This window comes from Pelecanus crispus, chromosome 1 (genome assembly GCF_030463565.1).
Source record: "Pelecanus crispus isolate bPelCri1 chromosome 1, bPelCri1.pri, whole genome shotgun sequence".
In the NCBI taxonomy this organism is placed as follows: domain Eukaryota; kingdom Metazoa; phylum Chordata; class Aves; order Pelecaniformes; family Pelecanidae; genus Pelecanus; species Pelecanus crispus.
Window position 1 is genome coordinate 124408808 of NC_134643.1, and position 22994 is coordinate 124431801.

The window sequence follows — 22994 nt, forward strand, 5'->3', positions numbered from 1 at the left end:
ACTTCATGGGAACAGTAATATTAGTTGTTACCTTCCCTCCCTCCCTGCCTCCTTCCCATTCAGCGAGACATTCCTTAAGGGAACAGACCTATGGCATTGGCTTAGGTGTTTTGGGGTTTTTTTTTCCCCCAATTAGAACTACTAACAAATAGAAGTATTATTATTTTATTGTTTGGGGGTTTTTACGATTAAGGTAGATCGTAGTTATTGAGAGGTATTGGAAGCAGGTACTCACTACAGTTCACTTGAAAAGTTAGTATCTTTTAAAGGCTCTGCTGCTCCGAATCAAACATGGAAGCTACAGTGTTCTCTAACTAATGCTGTGACTATGCGGATAACAGCTATAGTATGGCCAATCAGTAATTATGTCTTTTTTTTTTTTGGTCCCTTCAGTTCAGACTTTACTAGCTTCATAAAAGATGTACAAAGGAGAAATGGGAATACATTGTCAGGTTTGAGCTTCGATGAAATTCTAAGCAGAGTGACAGAACTCATTCTGGACCAGCAAAATAAGGTACTGTGGTGTATGTTAGTATGCCTTTTCTACTGTGCGTCTCAGACAGAGGAAACCAGTGCAGCACAGTCCAGAAAAGAAGGCAGACTTTCCTTTGCCATCAAGCTCTGAAATATGAACTTGCTCCAAATTCTGTTCCAATACCTTTCTAGGCACCAACTTCAACAGGGAGACCTGTGAAGTCAGTATCCTCTGCTTCACCAGCACAGACTGGAACTTGGAGTCGGGAAGAACCTGCAGAAGAAAACGTACCCAGCCCACCCAAGGCAAGACCTGCACATAAAAACACCTCGAGTAAAAATCTGTCTCAGCCAAATATCCAGCCCTGGGGAAATGTTGGAGCAAGACCTAAATCTAAATGGAAAAAACTAGACTATGCAGTAAGTTCTCCACTGTTTCAGTGAACGTGAAAAAATAATTGACTTGTTCATTTTGTGTACAAAAGCTTAAATAGACTTGGTTAAAACTAGTAACATCATTAACTTATTAGAATTTGCTGATTAATTGTTGCTAGCTTTCAAATAACTTCACATTTTATGTATAGGCCTCCAGTGATGATCCTTGCACAATATGTCATGATGAGCTAAGCAGAGACTGGTGTGAACTAGAATGTGGGCATCGTTTTCACAGAGAGGTAAGGATTCTTGTTCTTGACGCTTCGATGCAAATGTTTATGAACTGTTCAGTTACACCGTTGTTTCACTTTCTAAAAGCAACCCCCCCCTTACACTTCAGTGCATAAAGAACAGTGCACAATTTTCTTTTACATGCTTTGCACACCAAGACTTGCTATAGATACGGTCTTACTGTGTCAGAAAGTAAGTTTCTGGATTTAGATTTTTAACTACAATGGTAATTCATCACAGTGAATTCAAGCTTATTCTTCAGAGAATAAATTCGGTAGTCAGGTCACAGATTTGTTTGCAGCATACTTACAGAATAGGCTGTCACTATAAACCCTGCATCTGCCACCTGATAGCAGTTGCATGTGTAACTTCATGTAGTAAGAAAGTCAGGATTATGTTAGAATATCTGGATATCTCTGTCCATGACTTTTCCCATTACCTGATTTGTTTACTGCTGATTCGTTATTGCAGAATAGGTGCAAATGTAAAGTGACTGGCACAGCGTCAGACTTGAGAACAGTTTTCTAATCGCGGATTTTAGTAACACAGAACATGTTGGCAAAGTGCTTACCTGTTAGTTACAATTATTAATATATTTAAGCTGAACTCTTTATACCGGACTTTTTCCTCAACATCTTCCTATTCTTGCAGTGCATTAGAACATGGCTTAAGCAACATTCAAGTACCTGCCCTATCTGCCGCGTTCATGCTCTGTTGCCAGAAGACTTTCCTGAGCTTCCCGCACGGAACAAATATGCCTAAACCTCATTTTCTTTGAACCCGCTGTAATAAGATGCAAAGTGGCTGCAGAATAACCACCACGATAGGGAACCGAAACGCGATGCCTGGAAAGAGACAGAATCCTGGTTTTATTGAAAACAGTAGTAGAACTCAGACTGATGCAGCATTTAACACTTCGCATTAAGCCGTACGACACTGGGACTGCCACGGCACCTGCAGAATCAAGTCGGCGTACTCCACGATCCAGCACTTTTCCTGGTTGCTGCCTAAATGTGCGAAGCCAATGTAGTTCAGAGGCCAGCAGCACACAAAGCTGGTAGCGTTTTTTGGCTACGGGATATTTAAACTACTCTATCTACTTCTCTGAAAGGATGGTGCATAATTCCTGTAAAGAGGGAGCTTTCCTTCAGAGCTTACACCACACTGAAAATAAATTCTAATATCAAACAAGTGGGTGACCTGAATGACAGACTAGCAGAATTTGGAACAGCCAAATTACCTTCCTTTGGCATAAACAATTAAAATTTAACTGCAGGGTTCAAATCAGGCTTGTTGTGATCATTATGAATGCAGTTCATTATAATTGCAGCTCCTTTCTTTGCATAAACACATAGCTAATAATTCAAATAGGTTAAATAATGACTCTTAGTAGTATTTTGAAGCGAGAATTTTTAAGTATTCATGTGATTCTTTCTGTTTGCCTGTCATTGAGTTGGAATGCTGTGGCTCAATTCTTTAATCTCGAAATATGGTTTGAATTTCCCTCATTGTTGAAGAGGCAATTTGTTTAAATTAGAATTACAGGATTTTTATTTTTGACAAAGCCACACTGCATCTGTATTCTGTGCATGACTTTTCATCAACAGCGTAAGGTCCAGAATACAAACAGCTGAAAGACTGGTTACCCTACTGCTTTAGAAGTCTGAGCTTGCCAGAGTACCTTCATCACTGTAAAATTTGTCTCAAACTGCCAGAAGACCAGGACTACAGTGTCTACAGCTTAACTGCTCTGAAAATAGAGTGTGACTATTGTTTGGATACAAACAGTATTAAATTGATTAGGCGAGATTAAGTTAGCTAATTCTAGGGATCATTTGTTCCCCAAAGTGAGTATGCATCCTCCTGATGAAGTTTTAAACTAGTCTGTGATTAATCAGTATATTAATTGGCACTTGGATCAAAAATAAAATTACTGCTGCAGCTGATGTGGGTTTTTTGTGTAATATTTTTGCTAAGTCTGAGTTACTGGTGAGTAATCTATTACATGCTAGAGAGCTAAGGCACCTTGCTGCCTGACAAATTAGGTACTGTGCTGCTCAACATCCTTTTCAGCTTCTGTTGTTTTCTTGGGGTGGGGGAATACATATCTCTCATCTTCTTAGCTGTTCACAAAAGCAGCTCAAGTCCTTGGTGCTGAGGACACTTTTCCAGTGCAGAGGCATCCTTGACCTGCTAAGCAGTGGCAAAGCAGTCCCACACGTGCCATACTGGGCAGCGTTCTCCAAGTAGACTGTAGCATGCCTTGAGGTATTACAGGCCAGCTGGCTGTGGAAACAGTGTGTGGTCTTAGTATGGAACTGGTATTTATGTACACTCACTTGGTATCAGCCAGTCTTATTTTTCCTGTACCCACAGCACAGCTAGGACCCCAGATTCCCAAGTGGGATGGTTTTTGATCTATGTTCCTTTTCTCTTCCCTGACTCCCATAAGCTGGAAGGATTTTAGTGCTTTCCAGAGCTAGTTCATTCACACCTTTAAAAAAGGAAGCCTTGGAGCAGACAACCCCAGGACGGTACTGCATGGGGAGAGGGGCAGCTGAGCAGGCTGTAGTTCTGCACTAAGGGAGCTGACCTACTCTGGGTGCTGGGGCCCCTCTTTCCAAATCACTTTTGAAGGTGGGAGGTGACAGTGCCACTTTGAGCAGCAGGTGGCACTCTTCTAACATCAGGTAGAATAGAAAGAATAGCTTTTGTTTTCCAAAAATCATCCTGTACAATTTCCTGGGCTTAGAACATAACACTTCTCTAGTAAATAGCTTCTTTTTTTCCCCCCACAAGACAGTTGTAAGACACTGAAATAATAATTTCAGATGTTTATTCCTAAACTACAGATGATACAGAACCAGGACCAAACCTAGAATGACATTTTCCTGCTTGGCAATGCTGCTAGATAAAAGCTAAAGGAAATTAGTTTTGGCAGTTTTCTTCATTCTGTCTTTCCAGGTTGTCATCTTTACACTTATACTTTATATACTTAACCTGCTTCCACCCCACATAACAGTGGATAGAAAATTCACCATTAGAATGAAATTGTGGCTGTTCTGTTAACTTAAAACAGCATCAAAATCTACAACCTGTTTGTGTTGGGAAGGTTATTTCTTGCTGAAATAGTTTTTCTATATTTTCTATATCATTCCTTTAAGGTGTATACTTACAAACACTTCAATGTATTTACCTTAACTTACTGCCTTTCCTGGCATTTACATTCACACTTTAAGTTGAACAAGTGACAATATTAGCTCACCTAATTAAAAAGAGTGACTGTCTCCTGTGGAACAGTTGTTTGTATAATGACAAGTCACAGGGTGCCATAGTGTAGAAGTTTTTAATGCAGTTTTTCCACCATCAGCATAGGCTGGTCTGCAACACCTCAGTGGTGCTGTTTGTCACAAAACAGACATTTTTCTTCCCCATCAAAACAGAGCTGTAGATCTTGTTTTATAAAAGGGAAGATGGTATAATGCAAAGAATAAGTATATTCTCCAACTAAAACTTTTGACTGATCTTCCTTTTCAGTGCCATTTTACAGAAATCGCAAAGACAAAGTAAGGGCACTCTTTTTCTAATCCAGGGAAGAGCCCACAAAAAGAACACATGCCAAACGACAACTTCAGTTCTAAGCCTTCCTCCAATACAGACTCATATTCCCAGTTTCACTAAAATGTGCTCGGTGTTACTTCACATCACTTATTTCACATTTGTCTTGCAATATTCATCCCACGCTACCACCTTGCATTGTTGTAGCACCATTTATTACACCTTCAAAGACACTGCTTAGTATTGTATGCCAAGTCCCATACCTTTTCCCCAGTATACATACACCATGTATAACAGGACTGACTAGGTTTAAGAAGTCTTTAAAGGACTTTGGAACAAGCATTACAAAATGAAATACAGAGAAAAGCTTTCTACAAGTTGTAGAAATATACAGAATCAATCCTTCAGGATTTGTCTGAGAAAAATTGGGGAGAAACATGGTTGTGGAAGTCAGAAACATACCTGACAAGGCTGCCTGAATAGATACATCCATGGAGGCTATCGCAAGGCAGGCAAAGTCTTAGCAAGACTGAGAGAGAACTGAAAGCACACGAACTACCAGCAGGGAGAAGGAAGTGGTGTGTTTTCAGTTAAAATAAGACATGGATAGAGTTTCACTTTGCCTCTGAAGAATTTTGTCCTTTTTCAGTACATCCTTAAGCGATTCTCCTCTGACTATTTACATCCTGCAGAGCTTCAGCGGGAAGTTCTCTGTGATGAGATGATCATCGTGCAGAAGGACAACAACGTTAACTTCAAACTCTGGAAGAAGAAGAAGAAAAATGAGTTCCATCTTAGTCTGAATTGTAGCAGCAGGGTGGGAGGGAGGCAGTTCCTGCTCTCAGACACAGCATTTCATGGGGCTCTTGCAAGCCCTTTCAATACCCTGGATTTTCCTGTGGCAGGGATGAGCAAGGTACACCAGGCAGAACCTCGCCACAGGCATCCCAGACCTCAGACTGTTCCTAGAGAACCTTGGCTTGTTCTCATCTTTGGGATTCCTCTGGATTCATTTCAGTATCGCTGAAAAACTACAACATACAGTCTTCTGGACAACAGGCAGAGTTCAGACATCTAAGATTAAAGTGTTTTGGGAAAGACGCCTCACACCAACATGCATTGTTTAGAAGCACGTAAGCGTTAACAGAACAGCCTCCTCCGCTGCTGCCAGCATGTAACATAGCCTTAGAATCCTGCACTATGTATGGCCTTACCAAATTAAACACCAAAATACAATATAACTGCAAACTATGAAAAGCATTTTTCAAAAGAAAATCTACTCTTTATTATAGCATGTTGTTCAAAACCAAAATCAGTATCAGATCTATAATCAATCCTAAACGGAGACAGAATACAAAGTCAGGTGGAGTTAATAAATGAAGGGAACCAGAGATCAAAATAAACTGAAAGTAATTGTACTTTTTTAGAATCTTCATAACTATATTAAGACTGTTCTTATAAATAAGAGTAGATACTACGCTAACAGTTGCCATTTATCACTGTGAATTACTATTCAATAGCTAGAAAAGGCAAAAAGTACAGAAGAATATTATTTGGGGGAAAATTGCTGTACACATCAGGTGCAAAAATGCTCTTGGGGGAACAGTTAAACAGGTAGGCAAAGCTCAAAAACCAGTTGTGCACATTTGTCCAAGCTATACAGCAGAAATGTAGGAGGGGCTTCAGCTGGGAAGGATCCTAAAGGCAGGGACTTGTAGCTTTAATCTGATACAATACAATTAAAAAAAAAACCAAACAAAACCAACAAAACCCACCACCACCAGATTCCAGCAGGATGAAGGGAAGAAAACCAGGCTAGCAAAGACAATTTTTGCAGTAATGACTTGAACAAATGAGGAAAATCCTAGATTTCAGGTGTTTGCTAATGAAAATGTTGGATTTTGGCAACAATAAGCAGGCAGAAGCAGCTAGTGTAGATCCAGAAAAGCAAAAGTCACATACAACTAACCTTACTTTTTCTACTTCTGAGTCTGTGTAGAGGGAGAATGGGAAACGGAGAGGGAATGGAAAGAGGGATACTCACTAGTGATGAAAAGAAGGACAGGGTCATCTTGGCATTTTATTCTTGGGCTATTACTCAAGTGTTTAATCACAGGTAATTTTTTGGCAGGAAAAAAAAAAAATTACCTGCCATTACACTGCTTCTCCTCTCCCTTTACCACATAATTCTATTAGTCAGGAGTAGCTTAACAGTTGCACAACTGGTTTTAGTGATAAGTATTTGGGCTGTATTTTCTCAATCTATATGAACTACAGCAGACTGCAATCCTGCTGAGGAAAACTACAGGGAAACAGTTGGATGTCCCTGGTTCTTGCAGTGCTGACAGCGATTTATCCCATTATCTGCCAGAAGCTAAAGTGAAACTAGAAACTTACCTGGGAAGAAAGACGCCAACACAGCATGAAGCCCTACGCACTTACCAACTTTGAAGTTTGTTGTTTCGAGGGTAGGGCAGGTGAACAACCTGGGAAACACCATGTAAATAGGAATTGGTAGGCCCCTGCAGACATCCCCATCAGCAATCTGAATGTTCTGTATCTCTGTGGCATCTCTGGCATAACCTTCCGCACACCCTGGTGAAAGCGGGAAATTCAGAGGGAGAGGAAGGGAAGGGAAAGAGAGAAGAGAAAGCAGTGGCCAAAATTTAAAACAAAGACACACCGGGGTTGGGGAGGCATGGGGGGTATGTGCGGGCAAAACATTTTGCCCTTTGACCCGCAAGTTTTCACATTAGCACTCTGCGTTAAGGATCATAGAGATTATTTAATGTTCGGACTGTTCCAATGAAAATGCAAAACAATTTTTTGCAAGTCTTCTTAATTGTATGGCTTTTGACAGTTTTTCCTATTTAAGCTGAAGGAGTGCAAGTGATAATTACTGCAGTCGATACATATTCCATTTATAGAGAAACTTACCACAGGTTTCCACACGTACTAACTGCAGCTCAATACTCTTGACTGCAGCCTCTGCATTCTCCACTACCAGCTCCCCTGTTAGTGGCTGTGTGATGATACAGTTTGTAGAACTGAGATGACCTCTGATGAGGAATTTTGGAAGTGAAGCTCTCTGCAAAGATTGGGAGGGAGGGGAAAAAAAACCCAAACCAAACCAAAACAAAAAACAGACGACAACATAGCTGTAAGAACAGACTCAGAAAAAAAATACCTTACAGAAAGACAGTTATCAAAGTATATAGGAAATCCCCCAAATTTGCAAAGTTAAGAACTCAAAAATTCAGAAATGCCTCAAGTAACTTAAATAATATAACTCCTTAAATATGCATCCTTATGCAGATGCATTAATATATCTCTTACTACCCTCCCCCCTGACATGCATCTCCCCTACTCATTCCATTCACAGGAGCATTTTTCCTGGGATGAACTGGCGAATCTTGGCTATTACAATTAATCCAGAAGTTGGGAACCGCGTGGTAAAGGAAGTAGGCTGGCAGAAACTAACAGGATGGTCAAGTTAAATCAGCTGGTGGTGCTCTAGAGAACTGCATTGTGGTCCCATTTTGTTCTAGGTTACAGTATAGCCTATCATTTCAGTGATTTTCCCACCTTTTTAAATTTCTCTCTCATGGCCACTATTGGCATAGAAGACAGGCATTTAAAAATCTTTGTTTAATGCAAGACATAGCACACTGCTTATGTACCAAGACACCAATTAAGGACAATTAATAAAGAGCTTAATTTGAATACAGGATCACACTTTTAAAACTTTCTTAACAGCAAGCACGTTTCCTACTTTTTGAAAAAGGAGCAGTAAGAATAGCCAATCAAGGATGACCGTCTATAAATCAGTTTCTGTAAAAGACCAGAGCAGGGGTTTTGCTCCCCCTGCCCTCCTCCCCTTTTTCAGGCCAGCAGGCATCACAGATACTCTCTGCCAGCAGAGAAACTCATATGCCAGAAGCTCCAGTTACATTTCAAGTTCTGGCAGGAGGCATACTGAAACAGTCAAGTTTCCTACCCACAGCTTCATCTCGTATCTTCATCATCCAACTTTCTTCAAACTCTGAGCATCCTGCTCTAACCTTCCCCTTGTTTTGCAAGCCTTATTCTTCTCTCCCACCTCAATTTTTTGTTACTGACGTCTTTCACGTTAGCCCCTACCTTCCAACCATCTGTTCATACTTGCTTGTGGCGTCAGATTTCCTTGCCCATGTAACCGATTTTCCCTTCTTCCAAACCAACTCTCTTGCCGCAAACTTTTTTCCTCCCAATCTGTTTGTTTTGCTTCTTAGTCCTGACTGCCAGCAGCAATGGCAGAAAAGTTCTCCTCAGCTATTGTTTAGACTGTTTCAGATACCCAACACCTCTGCAGAATGTAGCTGTTAAACTCAAACCAAATCTTTGGGGGAAATAAAGAGAGACGAATTTTCATGTGTTTAGTAAACGTGACCTCACGGGTATTTTCTCCTAACTTAAATAGCAGAAGTTACATCCCTTACAAAACCACCCTATGAAATATTGAGTCCTAATAATGTATTAGTAAAGTGCTTTTTTATTTTATGATCCCTCGCAGGTTCTTCTCATCACCACTATTAGTAAACACAGAGTTGCTTCCCTGCTTCACAGGGACATCATTTAGCTATCCCCCAGTGGTCAGGAACCTAAGGAGAACTTAGTTCCTAAAGGAACTTCCTAAAGGAACTTGCAGAATGAGAATTCGAGGCCATTTTCCTCAAATTGAGACTTGTTTTTTTAAGGGTATATTTCCCCTAAAGCCTTCCTACTCTTGTCAGTACTCTTCATATTTTAATCCTAGCTAGGTCTTTCACAGGACCTATCATTTACACTCTATTTCATAATCCCCCAAAAATGAGAATCAAAAACATACAAGCAAATCTATCCTGGTTTTTCATCTAACCTCTTTGTGCTTTGCTTGGCTACCGCAAACCCCCTAATCAGTTTTCTAGTAGTCTGCCAGAAATTATAGTTCAGTCACAATCTCCAGACAAGCAGAGAATTTAAATTTTAGTATTTTAGATATACCAAAACAGTGAATTTTTCTACCTGCCCACCAGGTAGTCACTTCAGACCCACACATTTTTCTGAGACAGAGACAGGAATTAAAAAAAAAAAAAAAAGCCACTGCTTGTGCTGCACATCCAATACCATTCTTTTGACAGGTCCACAATTAAATACCAAGATCTGCTGGATCAGAGATGTCAGAAGTTTTAGAACCTACTGTTGTGATTGTGTACTTGAAATAGACAAAGGCACAGGGTCTGCTATTAAACTTAAGAAAGAGCTTTTAAGGGAGGACTTTCTCATGATGTACATCACTGAGTCTTTGCTAAGCCCATGAGTAGAGAGTATCCAGATACAGAAGAGAAAGAGGAAATAATTTATTTGGAAGCATGGTTCATAGGCAGAGCAGACTGCTGAGAGCTTAGTATTTAGCAGTAGTCTCAAAAGTAATTTTACCGCCAAGAATAGTTATTATATCCTTATATTTGGAAAAGCATATGCTTTCAGTGTGCAGCAGTCTCCAGAGACATGAGACGCTGCTGGACACAACCTGCTCATCCTCTAGCTCAGCTGGATTTAGAGTTTAGCCATGACAGCTGGTTGATTTTCTAGAATCACCTCCTCCAGGCTCAAGAATGGTCTATTCCAACACACAGAAAGTCAAGCAAAGGTAGGAAGAGACCTGCATGGATGAACAACATGCTACTGACAAAATCATAAAAAGGAAGTATACAGAAGATGGAAGTAGCATCAAGTGACCCAGGAGGAACATAAAAACTATCCAATTGTGCAGGGATGGTTTTGGGAAAGCCAAAGCCCACCTGGAGTTAAATCAAGAGACATGAACAAAAAGTGGCATCTACAAGTTTACCAGCTGCAAAAGGAAGACGAGGGTAAATGTCAGCCTGCTACTGAATGTGGCAGGGGACCTAGTGACAAAAGACATGAAAAATACAGAGGTCTTCTCTGCCTCAGACTTTACTGATAAGATTTGCCTTCAGGAATCCCAGGCCCCTGCAACCACAGGGAAAGTCTGGAGCAAGGAAGAGTTATCCTTGGTAGAGGAGGAGAAGGTTAGAGAACATTTAAACAGACCGGATGTACGCAAGTCCATGGGACCTGATGGGACGCACCCACAAGTGCTGAGGAAACTGGCCCATGTCACCACGAGGCCAGTCTTGATTATCTTTGAAAGGCTGCCATGAACAAAGAATGTTCCTGAGGAATGGAGGATAGTAAATGTCACTATTCTCTTCGGTGAGGAAGATCCGAGGAACTATAGGCTCGTCAGCCTTGCTTCAATCCCTGGGAAAGCGATGGAGCAAATCACCCCAGAAGCCATTTCCAAACATATAAAGGACAAGAAAGTGATTGGCAGCAGTCAGCAAAAATCATGCTTAACCAATCTGACAGCCTTCTATGATGAAATGACTAGCTTGGTGGGCAAGCAGAGAGCAGCAGATACTGTTTATGTTGGCTTCAGTGCTGTTTTTGATACTCTTTCTCCTAACAACCTCACTGACAAACTGATGGAGTACAGAATAGATGTACAGATAAGACACTGAGGTGGACTGGTAACAGCCTGAACTGCTGGACTCAAAGTTCTGCAATCAGTAGCACAAAGTCCAGCTGAGGGCCAGTCACTAGCAGCGTACATCAGTGACTGGGGTCAGTATCAGAGCCACTGTTACTTCATATCTTCAATGATGGCTTGGGTGATGGGACAGAGTGCATCCTCAGCAAGTCTACAGATAACACAAAGTTGGAAGGGAAGAAGCATTTGGTGAACCAGATAGGTGCGCTGCCAACAAATGGGCCCACAGCATCCTGAGCTGCATTAGAAAGTGTTGCCAACAGGTTGAAGGAAGTGATTCTCCCCATCTCTTCAGCACTGGTGAGAAAACTGGGGGTAGTGTGTCCAGTTCAGCACTTCCCGGTACAAGAAACACAGACTTACTGGAGGAAGTCCAGCTTTTGCTGGATTTGGCTATGAAGATGGTTAAGAGCACATGACATACAAAAAGAGGCTGAGAGCTGGGATTGTTCACCCTGCAGAACAGAAGGCTCAGGGGGATCTCATCAATATGTGTAAATACCTGATGGGAAGGAGTAAAGAAGATGGAGTCAGACTCCTCTCAGTGGTATCTAGTGAAAGGACAAGAGGCTACGGGAACAAATCGAAATAAAGGAAATTACTTCTAATTTTTTTATTTATTCATTTTTTAATCCTGTGAGGGCGGTCAAACACTGTAACATTGCCGAGCAGTGGCAAGTCTTCATTATTTGAGATACTGAAAACTTGACTATACATGGCCCTGAGCAACCTGCTCTAGATGACTCTGCTCTGAGCACAGGGGCTAGACTAACCAATCTCCAGAGGTCCCTTCCAACCACAATGATTCTGTGAATATGTAGAATAAGGTCAACAATAGCATGAAACAACCAAACAGCTGATTAAGAGGTCTGTTTTGAGAAACAAGTGGAAGAACAGGTGTAAATTCAGAAGTCTGGGACTAAGAGCAATGGAAGACAAACTGGGGATGCAGAGGGGAGACGTAAGGCAGGAAACAACAAGAGCACAACATGAAAATCTGGAAAAACAGAACACAGATTTCAGCGGTCAAACAGAAACCAGTGTTCAGAAAGCTGAATGACCAAGACAGCTACTACCGTTCCTACAGGCTTCTCAAAAGTCACATGGGGCTGTAAAAAAAAAAAAAAAAGGTATAACCAAGGATCAAAGTATACATTTTTAAAGGATCTTGGCTACACATGGTATAGAATGTTTTCCCTTGCTTCACTGCCATCTTTCATTCTGAAAAATGTTTAACCATTACTGAACAAAGTTCCACATTACATTAGTCACCACTATCACAAGAGATCAGGCAGAATCACTTTATTGCTTACAAAAATAAAAAAAGGAGAAAAGGGGAGGGAAAAAGTTGGTTATCTGCAGGGCAGCATTTAATCATTCCTCTCTTGTTCCCACTCAGAATCACACAAGCATTACATTTAAAATAAAATAATATGAAAACCCTTACCTCTTTAACATTTTGCAAAGTTTCAGGAGTAATTGTGAAGTCTACTGGGCTTGGCATCAGTTTCCCTTTCTGTGACTACAAGTAATGAAAGAGTTAAACTGTAAACTATGATTTACAACACACACACACACACAGAGAATATTTAAAAAGACAACAAATTCAAGCAACTGTCAGATGTGTTAGTTTTCAGGATTGTCTTCATACTGAAAGTATGCATTATGTAATAAAAAAACCTGAGATTTCCTGACTTTGTTGCTAAATAACATTATGATGTTGTCTAAATACAAGTCACAATGCATCACAAATCTGAACTGCAGAAACAGAACTGTGTCGATTTTTGGTTACTTTGTGTTTGCCATTGTAGTAAACCACAACAAGCTCTCCATTTGTAAGTTTCTGGCATAAGCCCTACCTACACTGAAAAAAAAAGAAAGAAAAAGAAAACAAAACCAAGCCGTGTGGTTCACTACTCTAAACCATCTGGAAAAGAAGAAATACACTACCTATCTGAAATATATGGTATGCTATAGAAAAAAAATTAGATTTCACATCTCTGTATTTACAAATAATTACATTTTATATGTCACTTACAATGTTTCCTTTCATTATTAATATTTAGTAAATTTGGGTAGGGGAGAGAGGGGGAGATTATAAATGAACTTGCTCCATTGCTTCAAATAGGTTTTATGAACTCTCCCTCCCTCTTGTTATCTCTGAGCACTTTGAACTCTTTCTGCTGCCCTTCCAATAACAGCTCAGGTCTCCTAAGCCATCCTCATATTACCAGGAGATCCTCAGCTGATGGCATCTAGTGTAGCTTTGATTTAATGGGCTTAGCATCCCAACTTCTTTAACTGTAAACCAAACAAAACTTGGTCCAGGTTAGCTTTCCACACTGGAGAAGCAATTCTGGGGGCACATTATTACAGTTCTTCAGTAGCTACTTATGGAAAGACTTAACTTTCTGGTTTTGTGATAAATGGTGTATGCGGCTGCATGGGCCCTGAGCTCTGTTGAGATGGCAGCCTGTACTCTGCATCAGGAAGGCAAGCTTCACTTACCATTCACCGACCTCTCTCTCCATCCTTATCTCAGTGAGGTGTACTGTCTTTTCCCTACATATTTAGAGTCAGTGGCCAGCACAGCATCAGTTATGAGACCTCCATTTGTATGTAACTGGGAGTTGGCAGAGCACACCACCACCGATGGACTTAACTTGAACTCAGTTAGGATCTACCCTCACTACTTAAGAATTCAAAATAGCTTCTGCTGCCCAGCTGCAAGATGGAAGATATTAGCAAAAGATTGACTGTATTTTCCCATAAATGACAAATTCTGGCAAAGAATAAGGTTAAAGGAAATGGTACATTGAGCACTGACAGTGAGAATTGTATGTTCAGTAAAACCTCATTAATTCACCCTGACTGAGAGATTCATGATTTACTGACTTGTGATCTAAGAAATGCTGTAGTGGGAACAAGAAATAAAACCAGGAAACTGCACAATATGTAATTTGTTCACTATTTTGACAAGTGTGGCTTACTTATAATGCAATAATGGACCAATGAAATGTAGCATAATATATTTTAGAAAATAATGAAATCTTACTGACAGGAAACTTCCTTATAGCACCTAGCTAAATCTTTAGAAAAGGTACTATAGAACTAAAATAACATATTTCCACCATTATTCATAAGTAAGACAAAATAGTCTAATACTTTGCTGTCCTGTTAGAGTTCAAAGGAATGATACAAACAGTATGCTCTAGCAAGTTCTGGGTGGAAAAAGAAATAAATAATTAGGCCTGCACAGTCTGTACTGACATCAGATGCTCTGGACATGTATACAAGTCAATATAAACTAAAAACCAATCTGATATAGGAACTTCAAATAACAAGCAGCAAAGCATTTCTTGCAAGACAGTCAAATCTCATCCCATAATGATATCTCCACAGGAGGAAGGCTGTCTCTGTGTTGCTAACCGCAGGACATGGATATTTGTTAACCTAGTTATCTTACTGTATTGCCATCCATGAGCTTATTTTATAGCAAAGGTGATTAAGCTGACAAGCTTCTTATTTCCAACTTGATGCAGTCCCAGCTTTGATACTTTGAGTCAGGGCTCTAAATCATAATTAGTCATCTGAAGAACAGAAATCAGATATTTTCTCTTCACCAACGAACTCCCATTTCTAGGACAGGTATTGTGGATGCCTGGAACCTTGGGCTAAGAAATGCTCAGATACTCTGAAACAGTGTTTAGAAGAATGCCAGAATATTTATCTAGCCACACCACTGTTTCAGAACTGAAAGGATGAATACGAGAATAAACTCAGTACAGTATAAAGACATCTTATAATCCAAATCCTCTTTGTACTATTTTCTTTAAATGAAAAGACAGATGCGTTATTCTAATCAGAAGCAACTGACACCCTAGCTCTTCTGGATGCTTTTGTTGTGAGGCTATAGCTTCCTTTACTCATACATATCCTGTGTGTTGCTATTACAAATTACATGGGTTTACTGGGCTTTCCAACCTTACAGCCAAACTTCACTTAAAGTGAAAAAAAAAAAAAAAATCTCACTTTGTATAGTTAACACAAACCACACTTACCAGTGAGTGGACAATGAATTCACAGGTCTTAGTTAGGTCTTTTGCCAGCAGAGAACGTCGCATATCACACCGTAGGGTATACTGGCAGGAATAGGATGGCAGAGAAAAAGAAGAGAGCCTTAGTTAAGGCTCTCTTCTCCTCTCTGTCTCTCAACTTTTCATCCTTTTACTGCATATGTGCAGAATGTTATTGATATTAACATTTAAGGCATCATTTAAAACAGATTAGTAGGCAATGCACATAACAGTGATGGGGAGAGGGGAAGGAGATAAGAAGTATACAGTGATTTTAGATGCTCCCAAATGAAAGCTGATTTTTCTTTGTGTTTACAGTCCTGTAGTCATGTGCAAATGCTTCCCCTATCTTCTGTGTTACGTAACAACCTGTGAGATGGAGGGACTAATTCACTGATGGAGAGCAATATTCTTGCACTTCTTCTGCACCCAAATTACGTTCAGTTAAGAGCGATTAGGGCATTGCTTTTCACGATACTTTGGATAAGTGATTATCAAGAAGATATATTCACAGCCCCTCTAATCTTAAATTTATTGTAAGACTGAATTTAACAGTGGTAACAGTTACATGCATATTTAATGCGGAACTGTCTTTAACCATATAGCTGAACTTAAAAGCAGCAGCATGCAGTAAAGTGAGGCAATAAGGTTAATTTTGCTGTTACTGTTCAAAAACCTGCTGCCGATTTCCTCCGCTTTCTCCCTTAAGAAGGGAGCCATAAACCAGTGACTGAAAAATACTATGACCTTGGTTATCACAGTTATCATACACTTCAGCATCTGTAACATAGCCTTTCAATGTCCTTACAAGATAGGAAATTTGTTGGGGTAGGGTTTTTCTGTCATTTTGTTTTTCATTCCTTCTTTACAGATAAGGAATTTGCAAAAACAGATGCACTCAGACTAGGGACTCAGCTTCATAACTTCTAGGTCACAGTGTGTCTCCGCACATAACCTGAATATGCATGCAAGAATGAGACCGGGGAGCATATCCCTTTCCTCATCACAGACTATGGTTTCCACTGAAGTTGATGACTGCTGAGCAAACCTATTACTGCACTACGCTTCACTCGGACGAGGGAACATGTTGCAATGAGGCAGCAGGACCACACAGGCCTTGCAATTTGGCCCACAGCCTCCCCATCAGTCTCTCATTAGAAGGTCTCTGCATGCGAACAGAGACTTGAATCTTGATACTGAACCCCCAGCTAACATACTAATACCTAGATCAAGAAATAGAGGCTTGCTTTTAAACTTCATGGGACTTGGACAGAGGTCTAGGAAGTGTTTCTTAAACAGCACCTTTAGTTACTCAAATGAAGAAGTAAGTAGGTGTTATACTGTTTTTAGTCTATTTTTCCATTTCTTGATTTGGACAGAGAAGAGGTGTAAACATGTTAGAAGCAAATGAACTCTTTCCTTTGATTTATTTAAAACTAGCAAAATATTTTTAAGCAGTTCAAGCCTGATATTCTAGAAAACAGACTTAACGTTCCCCAATTTATATCTATGTATCTGTTTTATCAGGTATCAGTGCACCTTAAATAACCTTGGGAGAGACTACATTTTCCTCTTCAGGAGAGCAGGACTCTCAAAGGTTGGCTGAAGCCTAATGATTAACCTTTTAATTACATTTTATCCCCAGCTTGTAAAAAGAAGCTACATAGATAAGAGAGGGAATGACAAAACAAAACAAATATTCACCATTAAAGTATACCTCAGAACAACTGATATTGATCATAGGCAAGTGATCTGGATTATGGAAAGCAACTCAACCAGTTTTGCACCATTTTTGACATACCTACCACAAACAGTTACATTAGGAAGAAAGCCAAGACTGAAAAGAGCTATGGGAAGTACTGAAAAAAACCCATCTGAACGTAGACAAAAAACATAAGGGAATTTTTCTTTTAGTCACTTCTGATAGCCTATCAGGTGGGGATTTTTTTGTGGGTTTTTGGTTCATTTGTTACAGTTGTTTTAAATCCCAGACTGTGATGTAAGACTTCCAGTTCAGCTAAATAGCTAACAGTTTTATACTTTGTCATCCAATCCAATACTCTCATCAGTGAGCTACAAGGCGGGGCTGGGGGAGGGAAAAAAAAGTTTTACAAGCCAGTGATTCTTCATCAGCACTGGTCTGAAATTTTTTGCATTTAGTGGCTCCTTCAACTTTTTCCTTGAAGAAAAAAAAAACCAAACCAAACACCAAACCAAAAAACACTCCTCAGTAAGAAAAAAAACATTGTCCCACATAATATTTACATTTAAGAGATGGCTGAAGAAAGACTCTCCCTCAAAAAAACCCAACCACAAAAACCCAAACAAACCAACCCACCTACAGTAAGCCATTTTTTAACCAACAAAGGTCAAATTTCAAAATTGTTTTTCCACAAGATTCTGTTACAAGCATGTAGTACATACAGATTTGGGCAGGAAATGTTACTACTCATCTCCACAAGAAAGCAAACAATTCATGTTTTTGAAGATGCTACAAGCTCTCAACACTTTTGTTTGAGTCTTCATTATGAAATTACACAACCACATTTGAACAAAAGGACAACGTGGTGCAGTCTTTTTTCATGAAGGGAATGGATGTAGTTGTCTACAACATAAGGAGGGATCACATATATGTTACAGCAGTTCTGACAAGGTATTTCAGGCAAGACATCTCTTTACTGGTCTGTTTATGCCATCATTCTTTAAAGATTTACTCCATATGGAAGGCCTGAAAACAGTAAGTGACGGAAAGATTTCCTCTAGTTAGAGGACACTTCTCACAAATGAATGCAGGAAAACAGACTGAACACTAGGTAGCTTTGTTCCTGTAAGACTTACCCCTGTGTCTTAAAATGGATCTGGTAAGTCAGTACACTTAATTTTTAATATTTAAGTATTATTAGCAGTAATTGTCTGTCTACTATGCTAAACCTAGTACCAGTGAAACTTCGTAACTGTACACACACTTGTATCTGGGTATGTACTACTATATAGATTACCTACAAAATCGTAAATGCAACTTCTTTCACAATAAAATCGGAACTAGATGAAAACGTCACCATGTAAGAGAACTGTACAAGATTTAACAAGCGTGGCAAATACACTTGATCCTTTCTCAACCCAAAGCCCCTCTTTCCAGGATGCTTTTAATTCTCTCTTGTACATCCCACATTACATCTGATCAGTTTCATTACCATCAACTATTTCCAATGAAAAGCTTGAACTTGCTGGAAGAGAAAAGGGAACAGACATCAAAACAATTTCTTAAAAGCAGTATTATATCAATGGGATTCCGAGATCTCAGGATGGTTCCTTCGCCACATTTAAGAAGTGTCACCACCTGTGGAAAGTGTTGACTCCTGGAAACCGGAACTGAAAAAGGCAACTAGAAACTACCTACAAACTAGTACTTAAAAGGTTAACATGTATCATGATTTTTAATTTTATGTTATATCTAGAAAATAGAGTACACACCACAAGAATGCTATATTAATAAAGGGAAGCTTAAAAGCTACTTACTTCAAAGGATCTCTAACTTTCGGCTCATTCTTCAAATTGAGAAAAGAAAACATTGCATTATGAAAACAAAACTTTATGACAAAACTTTATCCTCTGCTTCCATGGAATAAGAGATGCTTTAGAATACATTCTGCAGGTAACAAGAGTTCAGGTTTTCTTTACAGATATGACTGCCTTACCTGAATATTAACAAAGACACCATGATATGTCTCATACAGAACTTTGTTCCCCTTCACATGCAATGGAAATTCAAATGGAATTTCTGTCTTGCCACTGGGAAGTTTCCCTGGTTTTACCATTTCAATAGTACTGTTGATAATTTGAATAGGCTGCAAAGATAAATTTTAAGAGGTTTAGGTTGAAGCAGAACGACAGCCCCATCATTTCAAGAACAAACAACATCCACTAAACTCTTAGACTTCCTGAACTTCCAGAAACTCAGGTATTTCTTCATGACACACAGCTCTCCAGTCTTACAATGAAAAGAAATATTAAGAATGCTTTCCCCAAGAAAACAATGTGATCTATTTTATGGCTGTATCATACTAATGACCAAAGATGTTTAGAGAACTAAACAGCAGAGTCTCAAGCACTTTGGAAAGTGGAGTTCCATTTTCTAAATTACGACCCTTAGTAGTAGCAGCAGGAATCAACAAGTACATGTGGCAGTTGAGCAGTTAGCCATTCCCTCCTACCTTTTCCTCAGCCCTTTCCCACCCTAAAGATCTATATTTAGGGCTAGTCTTTCACTGGAACAATGGTTAACTACGATTCAACTGCAGAAGCCTGCTTGAAGATTCAACTTCTTTTCTCTCTGGAGTTTTACTATTATGTTCCCTCTACTAGACAGGAATAAGAAAAACCTATTGCTTCTACTGGGTTTTTTTTTTCTGGTTTTCGATTATTCATGGACAGATTATTCATACTGTAAACAAATTAACTATGATACAAATGAAGACCTTAAAAGGCCCTGCACCAAGGCTATCCTAACTTATGCAAACTGTTTTGCAAATCTAGCTATACTGCCTCTAGACAAAGCCAGCCTTGCTTCAATCAGTACAGCCATATTTGTGTGCAGCCTGAGATAACTTGCCCTGCTAGATTCCAAACCCCACACTTCCAAGCCTGGAGAGTAGTACAGAGGCCTTCCAGGAACTCTGCAGTCAAACAGTCTGTGCACAGCCTCATACCCCACAGAAGAATCTATGCAGGTCCTGTAACATGCCTAGTAACACACAACCTCAATGACCTTTGCAGAAACTATTGTGGTAGTGACTGATCTGGCACAAAAGTCCAATTAAACCCAGTCATTTAAAAAAAACCAAAAACCAAAAAAACACCAACCCACGGAATTTATTATTTTTCTTTAAATCACGGTCCTTCAATGCATCGTCCAGTAACCATGCTATGTATGCCACTGTATATCAGCCCTAAAGAAAACTCTCCAATCAGTGCAAGTACCTCTCCCAAAATGTCATCATATATCACTAGATAATGCTGAGCATTTCTCTGCTTTCTATCATTTACATACCATGAAGTGCTATAACTACCTGAGAGCCATTAAGGAAAGATTTAATTTGAGAAAAGAGAGGAAAGTTTTGCGCTAAAAATATTAACCTGCACAGGTCTTACCTTGACAGAGTTATAGAAAGCTTCGAACACACCCACACTTTTGGCACTAAGCTGCAGATTTACTGATCCTTCCATTGTTAATGAGATACCTTGGTGCTGGACTGTGTCCTTACTTGTTATGACCACGACTCCAGAAAGAACTTCCTAATAGGAGAAAAGACAACATGAAAACATTTGCTTAAATAAATTTTTTCCATAGCTGTTACTCAGACAGTGTGCTAACTGATTTTCAAACTCAAGAAAACTGTTCCCAGAGAACAGTCTAACCTTGTCAAAAAAGACAAATACTGATAATGAAAGCAATGTGAAGAAGAGACCTTTGTACTTCTACATTTGTTTTCTTTAAAAATATTATCTTCCTCCTTGCAGAAGTACTAATCTGAGCTTCAGTTTCTTTCCAAAGTTTCTAGATCTTCCTCTCCAGGAAGATGAAAAGTATCCTCATAGACAACTATCAGGTCAGTTGGTAATAGACAAGTTCCATTTCACATGTCAGAATGAAATCCCAGCAGGAATTTTTATATGAAGAGTGGGATGGTCAGCCATAGAGATGGAAGAGAAGGCATAACTGTGAAAGCAATGGCCAAACTGAGGATAAGACTCACCTCAAGAGTGGAGCGGAATAGACTTGAAATAAACAAATAAACAGTTGTTCTGCTACACAAGCAAATTCTGTGCTACATGGGAAATAGTTTAAATGAATCGAAGGCAAAAGTTGTGTGACTCAAGAGATGCATGTTTCTCCCATTAAGAACGTTTTGTCTACAAAATTGTATTTGCACAAGAACACTGCATCTTGGAAGTATCAACTTAGAAGTTCTAACACTGAAAAAAGGAGTAACTGCAGGAGAGCAACACAGTTCATTTTACATACCCCATAGTTTATCCTTCCCCTCTCCCATAACAGAGAATCCACTCCAATCCAGAGTTCCACGTCAAACTTTCATACACAACTGGAAATAGCAGCAAGTGATTTGAGAACCTGAAGAAAGTTTCTCGGGGCTAACCTTCTCTTCCTCTCGATGGTAACGCTCTCTGCACCTTCACCAGGCTTGTAAACTAGACACCAAACTACAGTCCACTCCAACCAAAGGATAATTCAGACTGCCCACCCTACACTCCATCAGTTAAAGCCAGTCTAGTTATGTACATCTCTGACAGACACTATTTGAATTTTGCCAGCCTTTTGTCTTTACTAGTGGTACAGGATGACAATATAAAAAACGGGTCAGGCGGTTTAAAGCAGAACAGGACAGCAGTAGAACATCAAAGCATCACAACGAAGGCTGACATGCTGCAAGTCTGAAAAGAGGACCTGCAGCAATTGGGAAATGCCAGGAACAGAAAGCACAAGCACAAAAGGACAGTGAAGAAAAGCTGACCTAAATACTGCACTGCTTTGCTAACAGGCTCCAATTAGTACAAGCAATTAGGTTATTACTTTAAAAAATGAGTACAGATGAACTATAAGCAGCAAGGACAATCCTGAACGTATGAACTGCTTTAATAAATGAGAACAGTCTCCCACCACACAGCAACAACCTATTCCAGAGCTATTGCCTACATACATACACCCTTATTGTATGAAAGTATTTGGGGCAGAAAGGAGAAGAATGGCTTGACAGCAAATATGAATTTTTCTTATAACATTCAGTGTCTCTTCAGAAATGAAAACACCACCTCAAAAACACTTTCTAACAAGAACTTTTAAAGGTCACTAGTGTCAGGGGAGAGGGATGTATCATGAAAAAGATGCTGTAATATTTACTTAATCTGTTCATATGCAATCAGATTATATTTCTGTTTGATGTGGCGGGGGGGAAGTCAGCTATGTCTTTTCTGGAGAAGAGCTACTTTGTCCTTTTTTGTGTAACACCAGGGTCCCCTCTAAATACAAAGCTGTCAGTATACTTGTCCTTCTAAAAAGTATAAATCAAAGAACGTAAGCTTACCAAGACATTCAAATTCTTATAGTCAGCACACAATTTATGAGAAAACTTTACAAAACATTTGCAAACATGCACCATTTGTAAAAGTTATGTGGCATAACTTAATACTAAACTAGTACTGGTTTTAGTCCATATCAAAAGGGGTTCATTTACCTTTAACACCACAAAACTAAAGGCGCAGAGAAAGTCGCCAATGGAATTAATCCCCACTTACTACAGTGTTGTAACTTAACAATCAGCTGCTCTTATGCACTTTTCACCTTCTCCCTTACTAGGAACTCCTCATGGCTTCACCAGCGATGACAAAACTTTGCAAGATGGAACTAAGCTAATACAGTTCTACACAGAATTATTCATCTAAACAAAGTATCCATCCAGAGGAAGGCCAGCGTATTACATGAAGCAGACAGAAGTGAGGTACAAACGCTCACCTGCAAACAAAACACTCTTGTGAGAAGACTGTCCCAGGTTAGTTACCTCAGACAAGCTTTTTAGCTTTCTGTTGTCCATTCCTTCGCATTCAGA

The 22994-nt window shown here is 39.6% G+C and overlaps 2 protein-coding genes across 6 annotated transcripts in view; one reads left to right on the plus strand and one right to left on the minus strand.

The window, feature by feature from the left end:
* The window catches only part of TTC3 (tetratricopeptide repeat domain 3), a 67664-nt gene extending 64202 nt beyond the window's left edge, over positions 1 to 3462 (plus strand). The window contains exons 43-46 of the mRNA XM_075710844.1: positions 394 to 514; positions 667 to 894; positions 1059 to 1148; positions 1792 to 3462. Coding sequence (XP_075566959.1) covers positions 394 to 514; positions 667 to 894; positions 1059 to 1148; positions 1792 to 1902 — 550 coding nt within the window. The 3' untranslated portion in view covers positions 1903 to 3462. The remainder of the gene's footprint in view (positions 1 to 393; positions 515 to 666; positions 895 to 1058; positions 1149 to 1791) is intronic.
* VPS26C (VPS26 endosomal protein sorting factor C) overlaps positions 1 to 22994 on the minus strand; it is a 34365-nt gene that overhangs the window by 6869 nt on the left and 4502 nt on the right. For 2 of the 5 annotated variants that reach the window (XM_075710885.1, XM_075710874.1), the window contains exons 2-8: positions 20521 to 20664; positions 19068 to 19217; positions 15355 to 15435; positions 12741 to 12815; positions 7636 to 7786; positions 7141 to 7293; positions 3495 to 5460 (exon numbers count right to left, since the gene is read on the minus strand). In XM_075710885.1, the coding sequence (XP_075567000.1) occupies positions 5378 to 5460; positions 7141 to 7293; positions 7636 to 7786; positions 12741 to 12815; positions 15355 to 15435; positions 19068 to 19217; positions 20521 to 20664 (837 nt within the window). In that variant the 3' untranslated portion in view covers positions 3495 to 5377. Of the gene's footprint in view, positions 1 to 3494; positions 5461 to 7140; positions 7294 to 7635; positions 7787 to 12740; positions 12816 to 15354; positions 15436 to 19067; positions 19218 to 20520; positions 20665 to 22994 lie in introns of those variants that run through there. The other 3 variants (XR_012831064.1, XM_075710901.1, XM_075710892.1) reach the window with 3 other exon arrangements.